This window comes from Pseudophryne corroboree, chromosome 3 (assembly GCF_028390025.1).
Source record: "Pseudophryne corroboree isolate aPseCor3 chromosome 3, aPseCor3.hap2, whole genome shotgun sequence".
NCBI classification, from domain to species: domain Eukaryota; kingdom Metazoa; phylum Chordata; class Amphibia; order Anura; family Myobatrachidae; genus Pseudophryne; species Pseudophryne corroboree.
The window spans coordinates 755,090,209-755,111,437 of NC_086446.1; the positions used below are offsets into that span (position 1 = coordinate 755,090,209).

At 45.9% G+C, this 21,229-nt stretch overlaps 1 protein-coding gene across 3 annotated transcripts in view; it reads left to right on the plus strand.

The window, feature by feature from the left end:
- Positions 1-21,229, plus strand: part of ARMH3 (armadillo like helical domain containing 3) — a 281,292-nt gene that overhangs the window by 234,798 nt on the left and 25,265 nt on the right. For all 3 annotated transcript variants that reach the window (XM_063962376.1, XM_063962377.1, XM_063962378.1), the window contains exon 24: positions 1,050-1,128. In XM_063962376.1, coding sequence (XP_063818446.1) covers positions 1,050-1,128 — 79 coding nt within the window. The remainder of the gene's footprint in view (positions 1-1,049; positions 1,129-21,229) is intronic.

The window sequence follows — 21,229 nt, forward strand, 5'->3', positions numbered from 1 at the left end:
GGTTCTTTTCCCACTCTGCGGGTGTCGTGGACACCCAGGAGCGGGAATAGTCCCTGCTAGCCAGCATGCTGAGTGTCGGGGTTGCGAGAGGGCGGGCTGTAGGTGTCATATTGTGAGCGCTGGTCTCCTGACCACATCCCGTCTGGAGACCCAGCCATCGGCCGGGAAATCTGCCTAATTCCACCCCCATGCTGTTGGCTGTCTGTTAAAGCTGAACTTACCAGCAGAAGAAATTCCCAGTCAGTCCCTAGATCTTAATCATTTGCTAATCAAAATCTGTTTTAAGAGAATATTTATACTTTTTCAACACAAAGAGCACCTGTCATCTATACAGATCGAAGGTAACCATATTGTTTGCTGAGCCACCGGTCACAAGACAAGTAGACTTTCATTCTCAATATACACTTTGTTCTGGGTCAGTTTTACAGTTGGAAAAAAAAAAGAAGGAATTCTATATGAAAAAACTCCTGTTGAGCCGGCGAATAAGGGGTTTCATTGCCAAATGTTGTGCTACTCCTCAACCTCCCCCACACACACGCACACTAAGTAAATTTTAATACAGAATTGATGCTAATACAATTGTAAGTCATCTCTTTATGAATGGTGAATTATGATTTCATCACTTCCATCTTCATTCGGCCTCATGCCTTTGTAGTTTTTAAAATCAATTAAAAAATTGATTTAGTTTTATTTTTTAATATGTGAATCACTTCCTTGAAACACAGGTTTATCTTCAAAGGTGTCGTGAAAGAAATCTTTGTTGGCCTTTGAGTGGTAGATTTGACATCCAGCGAGATTACACATTTAATTGATGGCCGTGGCTGTTCCCCCGTAACACCATCTCTACACCTCTTGCCACATCCACTCTCTACACAGCCAATTATTTCTTGAATTGGGATTGTAACCCTCTCTAGGGCATGCTACCATATGTACTTAGCGCTGAGTTCCCTGCAAATATCAAAACAGCAGTTAGGAGAGATAACCTGTAATCTCACACTGAGAAGATAGACATGCGTATTAATAGAAATTGCTGTTTCTTTCCCTTTCAGAGCCATTATAAACCACTTTAATCCTAAAATTGAGTCCTACGCGGCTGTGAATCACATTTCGCAGTTATCCGAGGAACAGGTAAGCCAAAAAAAAAAATGCATTTTATTTTTCAGTTTTGTTTTGTTTTTTGTTCTGTTTCAGTTACAGTTTAATGTAATTTCTCGTAAAGCTTTTAGGCAACGATCCCTGCAGTTATTGACAAAGATCAAAGCACATTCACCGAGCGGGTTGAGTCTGTTTAAAAGATCCTCTTTTGCTACGCCAGCGTGCCCAAAAAAAAACAATTTGCAAATCCTATTTGAATGAAATGTTTAAAAAGTATTCTTGTGCTTCTTTTACGCACAAATCAGTGTATATTGGAACGTGCATTTAAAGGGGCCATGTCATGTTTGTACTTGTATTATTACAGGAAATTGTATTGTTAGGATTTTCTTTTCTTTTAGAAATCTCAAATGGCGAGATGGTTGTTTGATCTAGATAAATGTAGGCCAACAGGAACCGGCAGTGTAATCTTCAGACTGGGATTTTGACTGAATCTGGCGGTAGTGCACCCTATTAGTTTGGGATGAAAGTGCTCATTATTTTCAAGAAGTCTAAATACAAGGGCTCATTCGCGTTGTGTTCACAGAATCCGTGCAGAGCAGTCGTCATGCACCTTTGTAGCATACTGTAACATAAAGCGTATTTATAGTACCAGTCGCTCTCCCCTCTCCCGCTCACAGTATAGGTCGGCCGTAAAAGGACCATCACATGCGGCCGCCCACAGCTAATGAGAGTATCCTAATGCGTTTATGCTAATGTCAGTATCCAGCTGTCTTTATGCACATGAATCTCTCCTCCCGCGGTTTATCCGTCGTCATTTGTTTACGCATGTGCGTCCATTCCATGCTGGGAGCAAAATATCCATCTGCAACAGGCATCCCATCTCGGTCGCCATGCCTCAGACGAGCTCGGAATAAGCAATGCCTGGACGGGGTGACACATAATGGGGGAAATAAAGATACTAGACGAGATCCTCGCACAGTCTTCAGAACCATGCATTGTTCTTCTGCACAGTAGCGTACCAGACGAGGCAGCCATGTTGGGTGCGCTACATTGGTTACAATGCGAGATAAGCAATACATGGAAATAAGACCTACAAGGGTAAAATGAAAAGTGACCGGATACTTTCTGCAACCAATCATATTCTAGCTATCATTTATCTAGAACAGTCTGTAAAATGCCCGGTAGAAGCTCATTCAATGCTATGAGAAACTTATTTTCTTTCTCGTTGTTGATGCGTCTCCCGCTAAGACTGCTGACTAGAATTTACACCGTGCTCTCCTTTCTGTCATTAGTAATGTTATATGGTATTTGTGGCCATGTGGTCTTATGCTAATATGCATCTGGAAGTCTGGCGAGGTAAGCTTAGATTGTTAGGGCCCTCTGTTTGCTTTATTTAAATGTATTCATAAATGTAATCATTATTTGCGCTTTTATTACAGAAGTTGCCATTATATTGGGGGTCATTCCGAGTTGTTCGCTCGTTATTTTTTTGTCGCAACGGAGCGAATAGTCGCTAATGCGCATGCGCAATGTCCGCAGTGCGACTGCGCCAAGTAAATTTGCTATGCAGTTAGGAATTTTACTCACGGCATTACGAGGTTTTTTCTTCGTTCTGGTGATCGTAATGTGATTGACAGGAAGTGGGTGTTTCTGGGCGGAAACTGGCCGTTTTATGGGAGTGTGTGAAAAAACGCTACCGTTTCTGGGAAAAACGCGGGAGTGGCTGGAGAAACGGAGGAGTGTCTGGGCGAACGCTGGGTGTGTTTGTGACGTCAAACCAGGAACGACAAGCACTGAACTGATCGCAGATGCCGAGTAAGTCTGGAGCTACTCAGAAACTGCTAAGAAGTGTCTATTCGCAATTCTGCTAATCTTTCGTTCGCAATTTTAATATGCTAAGATTCACTCCCAGTAGGCGGCGGCTTAGCGTGTGCAAAGCTGCTAAAAGCAGCTTGCGAGCGAACAACTCGGAATGACCACCATTGTTCCCCTGGACCATATAAATGCATACCATATAGATCTTACCTAGTAACATCCTCCCACCCTCCTCTTCCCAGTCACTGGAGTCAGTCAGACATTGTCTCGTCACAGAACTGTCCCAGTGTAACCGGCATCGCTGCTTGGAAGGAGCTGGGTGCTGCCCTGGTAAGATGCCATCGCAGTATCGGAGACTGGTCACTGCTCATTTAGTTAATGGTGCTGCTCTACTTCCGCCTCAGTAACGCCAGCAAAACACTCTTAAAAATCAACTCGTCACACAGCCCTACAGCCGTTACTTTGGGGCCCATTTATCATTAATCGCATATTCATATTCCATGGTGACATCATTAAGTGCCGAAACCTATCTACGTGGGTAGAAATCACAAGAACAAAGAGCGACCAATTAAACATATTGTATTGACTGAGCTTGGCGTGACCATTCACGGGCGAGAAGGATTATAAAGGAGGGAAAGAGAAAGTGACGCATGTGCAGCGTGTCGGTGAGGGGCTTCTTCACTCGGCGTAACATTAAGGATCAGTGTCCGGAACGGAGACCAACATTTATTCCCAAAGTCAGACTTTCAAAGACATTACATTTTAAAGATGGGTGAGAGCCTACGCTTTTGTAAATGAAAAATAAAATGTGCCCCATCATTATGGGACACCCTGAATGTGCATTATATCCTTCCCCAGTACAGCGGTATATCATACACCTTCATGTGCCTGTCAGTCCCTTAGTGATACTCATGACGTTCAGTGTTATGAATTCTGACTGAGAAAGTCTCCACACAGCTGCCTCTATTTCATCTTGTACAGTGGCAGTGAGTGGTGCAAATCCGGAGGCGGGGTCAGCAAGCTGCACCGGTGTGCTGCAGCCGCATGGCAGTCCTGCTGTCCCTGGTGCTGTCCGCAAGCAGGACAAGCTTTGTGGTGGTACAACGTTGGCTGTGCTGTCGCCCTTAGCACACGGGCCTGTTCTTGTACCTGCGAGCACATCCTATCATCTCAGGAAGCATTAGTGTGACAGAGACATGCTAGTCTGGTTCTCCAATAAAATGAAAGCAAATAAGTAGCTTGTACATACACAGTCGCTCCATGTCATGGCACAGTGTTGTTACTAGGACCTAGTGAGTTCATTGACTGTGGATTCCTGAAGATTGGTTCAGCCAGCAATATGGATGCTTCCACCTGGGAGGTAATTTGTGAATCATATCTAGAAGGGTGCAAACCCGGGTTTGGACTGTGTGCTTCTATTTACACGCGTCTGCATTTTCCCATGAAATTGATAGAGCTAATTATTTATCTTATAACATTCACTATATATTGGTAAGAGACTCAGTACGCAATGGGCATACGGGGTACCGTAAGGGTACGCACTTAGCGTAGCAGACGCTAGGCCGCGGTCGAGACGCACGAGTGACACGTTCGCTCACGGCTTACGCTGGGTATCGAGCATGCTATAGGCGGTCCGAGTACCGTAATGCTACGCTACTAGCGTAGCGGACGCTGTGCCCACAAGAGAAACACGAGCGGCGCAGACGCTCACAGGATGACACACAGAAAACCTTGTATGCAACACAATGAAAGGCTGAGCCTATACTGTAAACCTTGGTTTTGTAATGTGAACACAATGCAATGCTAATTAACCTCTATTATATAAAAGCCTCTTGAGCGATTGAGACGCTCTGAATACTCTCAGCAATGTAATAAACACACAATACCTTGCTAAGGTTCCAAAACCTTTACTAACGAGATTTAGTTATGTAAAAAGGAAAAATACAGTTAACATTTTATACACTACAGACTAACATCAATATCTAAACATAATAACTACACATATACAATATACAACAGCGTAACAATAACAGAGAGAGAGAGAGTATGGCAAATACAAACAGAGAACAAGTTGGTTACAGAGAAAAACTTACACACTGGGGAATGATCGCTGCGCAGTCCTGGTCACCAGCTCCATAGTTAGTCAGTGATGAAAACCTTTTGTGGAGAGTAGACTAAGCTGGCCCAAACTGGCTGTTCCTTATATACACTGCATACAGTACACTACAAAGGGACCTATATCTCATTGTTCATTGGACACAGGAATCTGTCTTCACATTACAACAAAAGGTCATAGGTTTGTTTGAACAGGTGGGCTGTGACTATTCCAGACTGCTCAGGTGGGAGGGAATCTCAGGATTCCTACCACATGGACAATGAACCGCAAAATACAGTAAATGTCCAGAAACTATTTATAGACATAACTATACGCAGGAGCAATTAATCTTTACCTAACCAGCACCGGATTGTTTCTAATAAAATACTCTACCGTTGCATACCAAACACCACTGCTCAAAACCTGTCTGACCCTTTGTATCATGTAAAGAGGGATTTCTCTGTCCATGAACCAGCTACACTAAACAAACTTACTGATATTATTAAGGAGACCATAACCTACAAAATGCACTATTTGGATTAACTATGTGACAATTGAGTCGCCCGCCAGACGCACACAAAAACTACCGTAAATGCACATACCACGCGCTTGAGCGCATGTCCGTGGAGGCGCCGTCACGCAACTGCGAATATGCGCACGCACGGGAGAGAATGTGCACGTGCAGCGGGCAAGCGCATGGGGTTAGTACAAGGCATGAGAATAACGATATTTTTCGACTTTAACAAAGTGCATGGGGGTAGTGAGGAAGATGATGGTATTTGCTGATAGGCGTTTCCTAAGGTCAGGGGACACGAGCGCAGCTGGCTGTGAGCTGGGTAGACGATCCAGGCACGCTGATACAATACCACCGTGTTTCACATTGTGTGTGGGCGACGTGGGCACTTCAGCTGATTTCGCTTCAAAGAAAAACTGTTTGCAGTGACTAATACAGCAGAATAGGAACATGTTACACATGAAGAACCCTTAGTACTCACAATTCGGTAATAAGGCTGATTTACTATCATGGTAAAAATAACACAAATGAGCTGTATCCCCGAGCAGGCAATCAGACTTGTCTGTAATTAGTGTAATCGGCATAAAACTGATGAAGCTTGCTGTTTAGTTGCTACGAGTTACAGCGCAGTACGATAAGCCTCTGTGTCTTTTATGCGTAGTGGCTACAGTATAGTGTTTTCTTCCGACAATTTCTCCTGGCAAATCCTCAAGCAAAATTAAAATTTACATCTATTGTGCAAAACGGAATGAATTGTGCGGATCTCGTTGTGTCACTAAGTAGCAGAATATGAGAGTTTTGTTCAGATATAACCTTGTGCAGGCAGGAAACGCTTCTGTAAATATTTAGTGCAGTCGGCTACGGGGTTATGTATTTATTCCTACAATGTTCTCGTTGCTTTGTGAACAGCTGAACCTTATTTTGTCACTGGTATGAGAGTATAAAGAGATGGAAATAATAAATAATACAGAACTGAGACTGCATACTGGGGAAAGTGCAACGCTGCAAACGGAAACTGTTATCAAGCTTTGGCAGCAGCGGGATGGATATTGAAGCATAATTGAGGTGTGGATGGAGGTGCTGCCTCTTCCTTGGAAGCAGCAGTGATAGCGCTGTATGATGATGCAGCAGGAGGTGTCTATTACAAGCAGACGACTCCTGCTGCAGTAGTGATCCAACCTGCGTCGTAGGATGCTGCATCGGATCACTGGCTTCCCATCGGGCTGCTTCCTGGACCCATGTTGCTGCGCAAACCACCCGTCGCAGATCCTTGGCTTCTTCCCTCCCGAATGGGTTCTGCGCAGTACTGATAATCTGTACTTTTAAAAATACAGTGCATCCGGAAAGTATTCACAGCGCGTCACATTTTCCACATTTTGTTACGTTACAGCTTTATTCCAAAATGGAATAAATTAATTTTTCCCACAAAATTCTACACGTTACCCCATAATGACAACGTGAAAAAAGTTTTTTTTTTTTTAGATTTTTGAAATTTATTAAAAATAAAAAAGTAAGAAATCACATGTACATAAGTATTCATAGCCTTTGCCATGAAGCTCATAATATAGCTCAGGTGCATCCTGTTTACACTGATCATCCTTGAGATGTTCCTACAGCTTAATTGGAGTCCACCTGTGGTAAATTTAGTTGATTGGACATGATTTGGAAAGGCACACACCTGTCTATACGAGGTCCCACACTTGACAGTGTATGTGTGAGCACAAACCAAGCATGAAGTCAAAGGAATTGTCTTGTAGACCTCCGAGACAGGATTGTCTCGAGGCACAAATCTGGGGAAGGGTACAGAAAAATATCTGCTGCTGTGAAGGTCCCAATGAGCACAGTGGCCTCCATCATCCGTAAATGGAAGAAGTTCGGAAACCACCAGGACTCTTCCTAGAGCTGGCCAGCCTTCTAAACTGAGCGATCAGGGAAGAAGGGCCCTAGTCAGGGAGGTGACCGAGAACCCGATGGTCACTCTGTCAGAGCTACAGCATTTCTCTGTGGAGAGTGGAGAACTTTCCAGAAGGACAACCATCTTTGCAGCAATCCACCAATCAGGCCTGTATGGTAGAGGGGCCAGACGAAAGCCACTCCTTAGTAAAAAGCACATGGCAGCCTGCCTGGAGTTTGCCCAAATGCACCTGAAGGACTCTCAGACCATGAGAAACAAAATTCTCTGGTCTGATAAGACAAAGATTGAACGCTTTGGCGTGAATGACAAGCGTCATGTTTGGAGGAAACCAGGCACCGCTCATCACCAGGCCAATACCATCCCTACAGTGAAGCATGGTGGTGGCAACATCATGTTGTGGGAATGTTTTTCAGCGGCAGGAACTGGGAGACTAGTCAGGATAGAGGGAAAGATGAATGCAGCAATGTACATAGATATCCTGGATGAAAACCTGCTCCAGAGCGCTCTTGACCTCAGACTGGGGCGACGGTTCATCTTTCAGCAGGACAACAACCCTAAGCACACAGCCAAGATATTAAAGGAGTGGCTTCAGGACAACTCTGTGAATATCCTTGAGTGGCCCAGCCAGAGCCCAGACTTGAATCCGATTGAACATCTCTGGAAATGTCAGGAACCAACATTCAGTGATGTCTTACTTACCGGCGCGCTGGTGTGCAGGCCTCCGGAGGTCATGGCCCCAGTCTGCGGCCGTATGAGCATCCTGTCTGCGGTGCGCAGTACCCACTATTGTGTTGCACCCCTGAAGTCCATTCTGCAGGTGTCGTCCTGTGTACCGGCCATCTGTTCAGCATGGACGCCGCCATGACACTTGCGGTCAGCTGACCGGAGAGCACCCAATCCTGTGCTGTGATTGCTCACATGATCCAAGTATCCAATGACTGCCAACCAGGGGGTATAAGTCCAGAGCACTGGCTCAGTCTCATCACCTTGGACAACGCGTCTCATTGCTGCATAGCGTCTCCTGGTTCCCGTTCCTGTTTCCAGTCTTCAACCTCCTGTTTCCAGTCTCCAGTCTTCAAACTCCTGTTTCCAGTCTCCAGTCTTCAAACTTCTGTTTCCAGCAATCTCCTATTTTCAGTTATCTCCAAGTTATCTCCCGGTTCCAGCATTCCTGTAGAACTACAGGTCCCAGCATTACATCAGCTCCAGCTTCTGCTACAGTTAGCTTCCACCGTTTGCAGTAGAGACTTCTCTCCAGGTGCTATCCATTATTTCACCTGTATGTGATTGGGGACTTTGCATTACTAATTGACTGTGTGGAGAACTATTGCTGGGTTTTAAATCCAACTGTGGGAGTTATCACCATCAGATTGCTATTTCAGTTTCCAGACTGGTTCATTGACTATATTACTGCACTGGTTCCCAGACCAGCTGAATATCTGTGACTGTTTATATTTTCGTTGTCAGCATTTCCTGTACCAATCATTTCCAGTTCATCTGTTTCAACTTCTGTTATAATCTGTGAGCATATATTAATCATCATTGCGCACATGCGCTGGAATCATTTACAGCCTCCCAAGTTTCTCCATTGCACCACCACTGTCCCACTAGTGCCCCCTCTGGGGACAGACAAAACCACAGATCTGACAGTTTGTCCAAGGTCCATGGACCCGGATGGTGGTCAGAGTGTGGGAGCAGGGGCTCTTCATAACCTAGTCTCACGACTCGATGGTACAGAGGCTGCACAAACAGCAGATCATACAGTTTTTACAAGAGATGTCTTCTCGTTGAATACCTTACAACAATCTCTGCCAAGTTCTATTGTTCCAGCTGCACCAGTGACTCCAGCTCCAGTTTCCAGTGCCACAGCTTCAGGTTCTCCCGCTGCTCCTGGTTTAGGATCTCGTCTCCATCTTCCTACACCAAGTAAATTTGATGGCAATCCTAAAACCTGTCGTGGAATTGCTGCCGCACAATTTCTAGATGCCCAGAACCAAATTTGCATATATTGTGTCTCTCCTGACTGGCCCTGCCTTGAATTGGGTCTCTCCGTTATGGGAGCGAGCAGATTCACTGCTAAACAACTACACAGACTTTGTAGCTGCATTTAAACGTATCTTTGTTGAGCCTGGGCGTATACCACATCCGCTTCCTCTGATATCCTCCAGATTCGCCAGTGAACACGCACCGTGGGACAGTATGTCATCCAGCTCCAGACATTGGCATCAGAGGTTGAGTGGAACAATCAAGCACTGGTTGCGGCATTCTGGCACGGTCTCTCTGATCATATTAAAGATGAACTGGCTACCTGAGATCTCCTAGAGCAACTAGAGTCACTAATTTCCTTGTGTGTAAAGTTAGATCTGCGTTTTTGCGAAAGAGCAAGAGAACGTTCTCATGGCGATCCTCGCAATGCCTCAAGTACAACCTTCTCCCTCCACTTCTGATGAGCCTATGCAAGTAAATAGGTTCCGCTTAACTCCTGAGGAGCGGTCAAGAAGATTACGGGAAAGACTGTGTCTGTACTGTGCTACTGCTGGTCACATGATTGGTTCCTGTCCGTCGCGTTCGGGAAACGCCAGATCCTAACTTGTAAGGGAGGAGTCAAGTTAGGATCCTTATCCAAAGCTCCTTCTTCTCGAGAACTTATCCTGCCAGTAACTTTGGAAACACGGAGTGGATTACATGCCTTCTCAGCTTTAATTGACTGTGGTGCTGCTGGGAACTTTATTACACAGGCTGCAGTCGACAAGATCCGTCTTCCTGTCTCCAGATTGTCTCGCCCAGTCTATCTTACCGCTGTGGACGGTAGCCGTATTGTTGAGGGGTCCATCAGTCAGCAACCTAAGCCTGTGGTCTTAGGGGTGGGCTTTCTTCATTCTGAAATCATTGAACTGTTGGTCATTCCTAAAGCCACCTATGAGATAGTGTTGGGTATGCCTTGGCTTCAACTTCATAACCCTCAAATCGACTGGTCTACACTACAACTCGCAGCATGGAGTTCCTCCTGTTTCCATTCCTGTTTAGCTCAGGTTCGTCCCGTGAGATCTTCGGGATTGAAACCCCAGTGTGAGATTCCTGAGGCCTACAAAGAATTTACGGACGTCTTTAGTGAAAAGGCCGCTGATGTTCTGCCTCCCCATCGGAAATGGGATTGTCCCATCAATCTGATCCCGGGGAGAATGCCTACTAGAGGACGGACATATCCTCTTTCCGTTCCAGAAACTCAAGCCATGAGTGAATATATTCAAGAGAATCTACAAAAAGGATTCATTCGTCCTTCTTCATCTCCAGCAGGGGCAGGGGTTTTTCTTCGTGAAGAAACATGGAGGACTACGTCCCTGCTTTGACCGTAGAGCTTTAAATTAGATTACCATCAAAAACAGCTACCCCTTACCGTTAATCACGGAACTGTTTGACAGAATTAAAGGAGCCAGTATCTTTACCAAATTAGATCTTCGTGGGGCATATAATCTCATAAGAATCCGGAGTGGCGATGAGTGGAAGACCGCTTTTAACACCCGTGACGGCCACTATGAGTATCTCGTGATGCCCTTCGGATTAAGTAATGCCCCAGCTGTGTTTCAGAACTTTGTCAACGAAATATTTCGAGATGTTCTGTATAAATACGTGGTAGTTTACCTTGACGACATTCTGATTTTCTCCCAAGATTTAGCCTCTCATCGTCAACAGGTAAAAGAGGTCCTTCAACGCCTACGTCAGAATCATCTTTATGGAAAGTTGTCTAAGTGTACCTTTGAAGCTCCTTCAATGCCCTTCCTCGGGTATATAATCTCTGGTTCAGATCTTCGAATGGACCCTGTTAAATTGGAAGCAATGAAGAACTGGTCTCTTCCTACTTCGCTCAAGTCTGTTCAACGTTTTATTGGCTTTGCCAATTATTATAGAAAATTCATTAGAGGAATCTCTACCCTGATAGCCCCAATTACTTGCCTCACACGGAAAGGCGCAAATCCTTCTCAGTGGTCAGAAGAAGCTCTGGCTGCTTTCCAAAAGATCAAACAAGCTTTCATTTCAGCTCCTGTGTTACAGCAACCAGATATCAACAGACCCTTCGAGTTGGAAGTGGACGCCTCAACAGTTGGCGTTGGCGCGGTGTTGTCCCAAACCAGCGCCGATGGTAAGACTCACCCCTGTGGGGTTTTTTCCCCCATAGATTTCTACCTGCTGAGATAAACTACGCCATCGGTGACCAGGAGCTCCTGGCAATCAAGCTGGCCCTGGAAGAGTGGAGGTATCTTCTGGAGGGCGCAAAGTTTCCTATTACCATCTTCACCGACCATAAGAACCTTCTTTTATTTGAAAGCAGCGCAGTGTTTAAATCCTCGTCAAGCAAGGTGGGCTTTATTCTTTTCTCGTTTTAATTTCAAGTTACAGTTCCGCCCTGGTTCTCAGAATGTTAAGGCAGATGCCTTGTCACGCTCCATGAGTTCCATGGAGGAATCTTCTGAACAAGAATCTCATCCAGTTCTCGATCACGTAGTGTTTGCTTCCACAGAAGTGTCTCCTGTTCCGCCTCCTGGCAAGATGTTTGTTTCTCCTGAGCTCCGCCCAAATCTCCTGTCATGGGCTCATATTTCAAAGTTTACTGGACATCCTGGGGTCCTAAAGACTTATAAGTTTTTGTCTCAGTCCTATTGGTGGCCTCATATGAAAGCTGATATTCAGGATTTCGTGGCTTCGTGTCCCAAGTGTGCCCAGCACAAAGTTCCTCGTCAGTCTCCTGCTGGTCAACTGTTACCTAACTCCATACCAAGTCGTCCCTGGTCTCACCTGTCAATGGATTTCATCTCAGACTTACCTCCCTCCAAAGGGTATGATACCATCTGGGTAGTGGTTGACAGGTTTTCAAAGATGGCCCATTTTGTTCCACTCATGGGGTTGCCTTCTGCTCCAAAGCTCGCACAAATATTCCTACGTGAAATCTTCAGGTTTCATGGACTCCCAACGGAAATTATATCTGACCGTGGTGTTCAGTTTGTGGCAAGATTTTGGAAGGCCTTATGCTCTGCTTTACAAGTTAAACTCAAATTATCTACAGCATATCACCCTCAAACGAATGAGCAGACTAAAAGGGTAAACCAAGAGCTTGAAACCTTCTTGAGACTTTATATTTCCTCATCACAGGACGACTGGGTAGATTTATTGCCTTGGGCAGAGTTTGCTCATAACTTCCGTTACCATACAGCCACCAATACTACTCCTTTCTTTGCAGTTTACGGTCAACATCCCAGAGTTCGAGATTTCCAAGACCTTCCAGTTGTCGATGTTCCTGCAGCCACTTCAGCTCTTCAGCAGTTCTCTCAGGTTTGGGCAAAGATTCATCTTTCTCTCAAGAAAGCATCTCAACAGTACAAGGTCTTTGCTGATCGGAAAAGACAAGCAGTTCCCAGTCTAAAGTCAGGTGATAAAGTCTGGCTATCTACTCGTAATCTCCGCCTTAGAGTTCACTCTATGAAGTTTGCTCCGTGGTTCATTGGTCCGTTTCCAGTTGATCGAGTGATTAACCCAGTGGCTTATAAGCTGAAATTGCCTCCTTATTTGAAAATACCAAACTCATTTGATATTTCTCTCCTTAGACCCCTGATTCTTAACCGTTTTCAGAAAGCTCTTCCAGCAGCTCCGAGAATCCAAACTAATCGGGGTGTTGAGTACGAGAAGATACTGGACTCACGTTGTCGGTATGGTCGTCTACAGTATCTGATTGACTGGTCCGGGTATGGTCCTGAGGAGATGAGTTGGGTTAACGCCACTGATGTCCATGCTCCACGGTTAGTCCAAGCTTTTCATAAACTGTTTCCTTCCAAGCCTCGTGGGTGTTCGGTGCCCACCCATAAAAGGGGGGTACTGTCAGGAACCAACATTCAGTGATGTCTTACTTACCGGCGCGCTGGTGTGCAGGCCTCCGGAGGTCACGACCCCAGTCTGCGGCCGTATGAGCATCCTGTCTGCGGTGCGCAGTACCCACTATTGTGTTGCACCCCTGAAGTCCATTCTGCGGGTGTCCTCCTGTGTACCGGCCATCTGTATAGCATGGACGCCGCCATGACACTTGCGGTCAGCTGACCGGAGAGCACCCAATCCTGTGCTGTGATTGCTCACATGATCCAAGTATCCAATGACTGCCAACCAGGGGGTATAAGTCCAGAGCACTGGCTCAGTCTCATCACCTTGGACAACGCGTCTCATTGCTGCATAGCGTCTCCTGGTTCCCGTTCCTGTTTCCAGTCTTCAACCTCCTGTTTCCAGTCTCCAGTCTTCAAACTTCTGTTTCCAGCAATCTCCTATTTTCAGTTATCTCCAAGTTATCTCCCGGTTCCAGCATTCCTGTAGAACTACAGGTCCCAGCATTACATCAGCTCCAGCTTCTGCTACAGTTAGCTTCCACCGTTTGCAGTAGAGACTTCTCTCCAGGTGCTATCTATTATTTCACCTGTATGTGATTGGGGACTTTGCATTACTAATTGACTGTGTGGAAAACTATTGCTGGGTTTTAAATCCAACTGTGGGAGTGATCACCATCAGATTGCTATTTCAGTTTCCAGACTGGTTCATTGCCTATATTACTGCACTGGTTCCCAGACCAGCTGAATATCTGTGACTGTTTATATTTTCGTTATCAGCATTTCCTGTACCAATCATTTCAAGTTCATCTGTTTCAACTTCTGTTATAATCTGTGAGCATATATTAATCATCATTGCGCACATGCGCAGGAATCATTTACAGCCTCCCAAGTTTCTCCATCGCACCACCACTTTCCCACTAGTGCCCCTCCGGGGACAGACAAAACCACAGATCTGACAGGAAAGATCTGAAAATGGCTGTGCATCGACGCTTCCCATCCAACCTGATGGAGTTTGAGAGGTGCTGCAGAGAGGAATGGGCGAAACTGCCCAAAGATAGGTGTGCCAAGACTTGAGTCTGTAAGTTCTGCCAAAAGTGCATCAACAAAGTATTGAGCAAAGACTGTGAATACTTATTTACATGTGATTTCTTATTTTTTTATTTTTAATAAATTTGCAAAAATGTCATAAAAACTTTTTTCACGTTGTCATTATGGGGTATTGTGTGTAGAATTCTGAGGAAAAAAATGAATTTATTCCATTTTGGAATAAGGCTGTAACATAACAAAATGTGGAAAAAGTGAAGCGCTGTGAATACTTCCCGAGTGCACTGTATATATTAAAATGACCCCATTTGGAGTTTTCTAGATGTGTAGTTATTCCATCATTTCTATCATCCCGAATCCTAAGAGGGAGTGTAGGCGCAGTTTATAAAGAATGATTGTTTATGGGTAGTGTTGTCTGACAGGTGACTATAGTGAAGGGTTTTACAATCGTGAAGGGAGTTGGTGATCTCTTTAGTTATAAGGCTGGCAGCCACACGTACCTTGCACAGCAGCCAACATCAGTTACCAGGCGCACCACGGGACCCCACCTTGGTCATACTGGTAAAGTGGATCCCACTTATGTGATCAGTCTGTGAACCCTATGTAATCACTGAGACTTTCACTTCCTCATTTTTCAGGCCAGTCTAGTACCAGCTATAGCAGACTCGTGGGCCGCGCATCGCTATCGCTGTGGGGCATACACATGGAGAGATTGCTTAGAATTTAAGCACGGATCTCTCCATATGTACCCCCCTTTACAGTATACCTGTTTTAAGTGCAAAAAGAGCTCTATATCAATAACATCAATTACATTGCATCTTGGAACATGTTGTCCGCCAGCCATTTTTATTTTTATATTTTTTATACTTGTAATTAAGTTTTTCACTTTTTATACAGTAGTTAAAGAAGAGAAATCTGTTGGCTTTGCTGGTATATGCTACCCAGTTGTTTCATTCACAATTGTAGTTTTGTAGTTATTAGAAAATATTTTTTATATAAAGTTATTAAGTATGTCATTATTTTATTCTGCCACATCATTATACTTTGTTATATAAGTACATTTCCACTAGTGGTTAACTTTTTGCTAATTGTATTGTGAGGGCACAAACACTGACCTTTGACATCTGGCTATAATTTAATATCTATTTAAGTGACATTCACTTTTTTGTGATGTTTATCTCTCCTATGTTCTTATATTATCAGCATCTGGTCGCTAAATGTGTTACTCATCTCAGTCCACACTTTCCCTCACCCTTTTGCCTTACCAATGCGCTGGTTACCTCTTTCCATTCCTCGTCTGAGATTTCTCCCATGCTGCTCCTCTTCTCTGAAACTCGCTTTCCCGCCCTATCAGACAGTCTTACCAGGCTGAATTCTTATCAAACGTGCCCTGAAAACACACATGTTAAAGAGGAAATTCGTTCTGTACATGTGCAGAACGGATTTCCTCCTGCTCTCCTCACCACCTTAGGTTCCCTGTGCCTCACTGTATAATTTGCATAGTTACAGGTTCAACACAACCCCTCTAAGCAGCCTCTTCCTTGTCTGCAAAGATTTGAAGCTTATCTCCAATCCTACTCTTCCTTATTCAGTTTTCAGTTTAGAGAAAAGAAAAAGATTATTCTGTGAAATATGAAAAAAACAAACTCATTGTACTTTAAAAGCAATCACAGAAAAAAAGACGTGGCCCTGATTTAACTTTCATATTATTCCACCAAGCTAACAATTTCTGGCCCATTTGCATATTCGCTGCTGTGATACATAATTCAGTCTTAGTGATTGCTCTTCCATGCGAAGTCATTGTTATTCCTGTGATTTCAACCTGTAATTACAGTCATTTAAATTTTATTCGGGCATAGATTAGAGGAGGGTTCCAGTAATAAAGCCATTAGAATAAACTCTATAGATATTGTGATAGCTGAGCATCGGCCTCCCTAAGAGATCATATTGGATCGTAATAATTCTGCATCAGATGTAAGGGCCTTTCTTGTTTGGACAGGACGGGTCATTTACGAGTTCCATGGATCATGTGAACCATTGATGGGCATGTCTGATTTTGGACTTGTGAATGCGTTGGGCCAATCAGGGAAAGGGGCGGAGCCCGACAGTGAGAAGTGGGGAGGCGGGACTGTGCAATGAGAGGGAAAAAACCATTGCCACGTCACCATTAGACCAATTGATGGTGGAAAAACATTGTCCCTCTACTATTGATGGCAAAACTATTTACCATAAGTGGCTAACCATCGATGGTCCCTAACTGTTGAAGGTCTATGGCCATCCCTACTGTACAGTGAAAAGAATGAAACCACAGTGAGAAGACCACCTTATTAGCAGTTTATGGGGTATATTCAATTAAAGTCGGATCCATTCCGACATAAATTTGTCGGAATGGATCCGACAAGGGCTATTCAATGTCGGATTTATCCGTTCCTGACCATCTCAATCCGACTTTAAAAAAAGTCGGATTGAGAGGAGGAGAGCAGCGGGGAGAGCAGCAGGGAGACGGGTGGGAGCAGCGGCTACAGCACAGCATAGCTGGAGGATGGGGCACCGCCGCCAGACCTCACGGCAGCGTCCACCTGGTTCCAGCAAGCGGGACCTCGCTTGCTGGAGCCAGGTGGACGCTGCCGTGAGCGGTGGTGGTGCCACATCCTCCTGCTATGCTGCTGTAGCCACTGTTCTCCCCCGTGTCTCCCCGCTGCTCTCCCCCGTGTCTCCCCGCTGCTCTCCCCCGTCTTCCCACGGCTCTCCCGTCTCCTCCTCTCAGCTCCCTCATCTCCATCCGACTTTTTTTTAAAGACTGATTGAGATGGTCGGAAGGGGGATCAAAACCTGTTGGATTTGGCCCCATTTCCGACAGAAGCACGCGGATTGAAGGCTATTCCGCTGATCCACGTGCTTTCCGACAAGTCAGAATACCCGACTTGTCGGATAATTCTGGGGTATATTGAATGGGTCGGAACCCCTTTCGACCTAAAAAAGTCGAAAACTGCCATCTTTCCGACAGACGGCAGCTTTCGACTGCAATTGAATATACCCCTATGTCCAGTCCCTTTATTTAAACCTTTCTTTTTTTCATAAAACTCTGCTTAGTTTCTCTGACGTCCTAGTGGATGCTGGGAACTCCGTAAGGACCATGGGGAATAGCGGCTCCGCAGGAGACTGGGCACAAAAAGTAAAAGCTTTAGACTAGCTGGTGTGCACTGGCTCCTCCCCCTATGACCCTCCTCCAAGCCTCAGTTAGATTTTTGTGCCCGAACGAGAAGGGTGCAAGCTAGGTGGCTCTCCTGAGCTGCTTAGAAGTAAAAGTTTAAATAGGTTTTTTATTTTCAGTGAGTCCTGCTGGCAACAAGCTCACTGCATCGTGGGACTAAGGGGAGAAGAAGCGAACTCACCTGACTGCAGAGTGGATTGGGCTTCTTGGCTACTGGACATTAGCTCCAGAGGGACGATCACAGGTTCAGCCTGGATGGGTCCCGGAGCCGCGCCGCCGGCCCCCTTACAGAGCCAGAAGAGCGAAGAGGTCCGGAGAAAGCGGCGGCAGAAGACGTTCCTGTCTTCAAATAAGGTAGCGCACAGCACTGCAGCTGTGCGCCATTGCTCTCAGCACACTTCACACTCCGGTCACTGAGGGTGCAGGGCGCTGGGGGGGAGCGCCCTGAGACGCAATAAAAACGATATAAAAACCTTATATGGCTAAAAAAAAAAAAAAATGCATCACATATAGCTCCTGGGCTATATGGATGCATTTATCCCCTGCCAGTTTCCTGAAAAAAGCGGGAGAAAAGGCCGCCGTGAAGGGAGCGGAGCCTTTCTCCTCAGCACACAAGCGCCATTTTCTTTCACAGCTCCGCTGGAAGGACGGCTCCCTGACTCTCCCCTGCAGTCCTGCACTACAGAAACAATGTAAAACAGAGAGGGGGGCACTATTGGCAGCTAATATATAAATACAGCAGCTATAACAGGGAGTAACACTTATATAAGGTTATCCCTGTATATATATAGCGCTCTGGTGTGTGCTGGCAAACTCTCCCTCTGTCTCCCCAAAGGGCTAGTGGGGTCCTGTCCTCTATCAGAGCATTCCCTGTGTGTGTGCTGGGTGTCGGTACGATTGTGTCGACATGTATGAGGAGGAAAATGATGTGGAAGCAGAGCAATTGCCTGTGTTAGTGATGTCACCCCCTAGGGAGTCGACACCTGACTGGATGGTAGTAATTAAAGAATTACGTGACAATGTCAGCACTTTGCAAAAAACTGTTGACGACATGAGACAGCCGACAAATCAATTAGTGCCTGTTCAGGCGTCTCAGACACCGTCAGGGGCGCTAAAACGCCCGTTACCTCAGATGGTCGACACAGACCCTGACACGGATACTGAATCCAGTGTCGACGGTGACGAGACAAACGTAATGTCCAGTAGGGCCACACGTTACATGATCACGGCAATGAAGGAGGCATTGAACATTTCTGACACTACAAGTACCACAAAAAAGGGTATTATGTGGGGTGTGAAAAAAACTACCAGTGGTTTTTCCTGAGTCAGATGAATTAAATGAGGTGTGTGATAAAGCGTGGGTTTCCCCCGATAAAAAACTGCTGATTTCTAATAAATTATTGGCACTATACCCTTTCCTGCCAGAGGTTAGGGCACGTTGGGAAACACCCCCTAGGGTAGATAAGGCGCTCACACGCTTATCAAAACAAGTGGCGTTACCGTCTCCTGATACGGCCGCTCTCAAGGAACCAGCTGATAGAAGGCTGGAAAATATCTTAAAAGGTATATACACACATACCGGTGTTATACTGCGACCAGCGATCGCCTCAGCCTGGATGTGCAGCGCTGGAGTGGCTTGGTCGGATTCCCTGACTGAAAATATTGATACCCTGGATAGGGACAGTATATTATTAACTATAGATGTCCATTTCTGCCAGAAGAACGTTATGGACGCGACAGTGGTCAGGTGATGCGGATTCCAAACGACATATGGAAGTATTGCCGTATAAAGGGGAGGAGTTATTTGGGGTCGGTCTATCGGACCTGGTGGCCACAGCAACGGCTGGAAAATCCACCTTTTTACCCCAGGTCACCTCTCAGCAGAAAAAGACACCGTCTTTTCAAACCCAGTCCTTTCGTCCCTATAAGGGCAAGAGGGAAAAAGGCCACTCGTTCCTGCCCCGGGGCAGAGGAAGGGGAAAAAGACTGCACCATGCAGCCTCTTCCCAGGAGCAGAAGCCCTCCCCCGCTTCTGCCAAGTCCTCAGCATGACGCTGGGGCTCTGCAAGCAGACTCGGGCACGGTGGGGGGCCGTCTCAAGAATTTCAGCGCGCAGTGGGCTCACTCGCAAGTGGACCCCTGGATCCTGCAGGTAGTATCACAGGGGTACAAATTGGAATTCGAGACGTCTCCCCCTCGCCGGTTCCTGAAGTCTGCTCTACCAACGTCTCCCTCCGACAGGGAGGCAGTATTGGAAGCTATTCACAAGCTGTATTCCCAGCAGGTGATAATCAAGGTACCCCTCCTACAACAGGGAAAGGGGTATTATTCCACGCTGTTTGTGGTACCGAAGCCGGACGGCTCGGTGAGACCAATTTTAAATCTAAAATCTTTGAACACTTACATAAAAAGGTTCAAATTCAAGATAGAGTTACTCAGAGCAGTGATAGCGAACCTGGAAGAAGGGGACTATATGGTATCTCTAGACATCAAGGATGCTTATCTCCATGTCCCAATCTACCCTTCTCACCAAGGGTACCTCAGGTTTGTGATACAAAACTGTCATTATCAGTTTCAGACGCTGCCGTTTGGATTGTCCACGGCACCACGGGTCTTTACCAAGGTAATGGCCGAAATGATGATTCTTCTTCGAAGAAAAGGCGTATTAATTATCCCTTACTTGGACGATCTCCTGATAAGGGCAAGGTCCAGGGAACAGTTAGAGGTCGGAGTAGCACTATCTCAGGTAGTGCTACGTCAGCACGGGTGGATTCTAAATATCCCAAAATCACAGCTGATTCCAACAACACGTCTACTGTTCCTAGGGATGATTCTGGACACAGTCCAGAAAAAGGTGTTTCTCCCGGAGGAGAAGGCCAGGGAGTTATCCGAGCTAGTCAGGAACCTCCTAAAACCAGGACAGGTGTCAGTGCATCAGTGCACGAGAGTCCTGGGAAAAATGGTGGCTTCTTACGAAGCGATTCCATTCGGAAGATTCCATGCAAGAACTTTTCAGTGGGATCTGCTGGACAAATGGTCCGGATCGCATCTTCAGATGCATCAGCGGATAACCCTATCTCCAAGGACAAGGGTATCTCTCCTGTGGTGGTTACAGAAGGCTCATCTTCTAGAGGGCCGCAGATTCGGCATTCAGGATTGGATGCTGGTAACCACGGATGCCAGCCTGAGAGGCTGGGGAGCAGTCACACAGGGAAGAAATTTCCAGGGCTTGTGGTCAAGCATGGAAACGTCTCTTCACATAAATATCCTAGAGCTAAGGGCCATTTACAATGCCCTAAGTCAAGCAAGGCCTCTGCTTCAGGGTCAACCGGTATTGATCCAGTCGGACAACATCACGGCTGTCGCCCACGTAAACAGACAGGGCGGCACAAGAAGCAGGAGGGCAATGGCAGAAGCTGCAAGGATTCTCCGCTGGGCGGAAAATCATGTGATAGCACTGTCAGCAGTGTTCATTCCGGGAGTGGACAACTGGGAAGCAGACTTCCTCAGCAGACACGACCTCCACCCGGGGGAGTGGGGACTTCATCCAGAAGTCTTCCAAGTGATTGTAAACCGTTGGGAAAAACCAAAGGTGGACATGATGGCGTCCCGTCTCAACAAGAAACTGGACAGATATTGCGCCAGGTCAAGGGACCCTCAGGCAATAGCG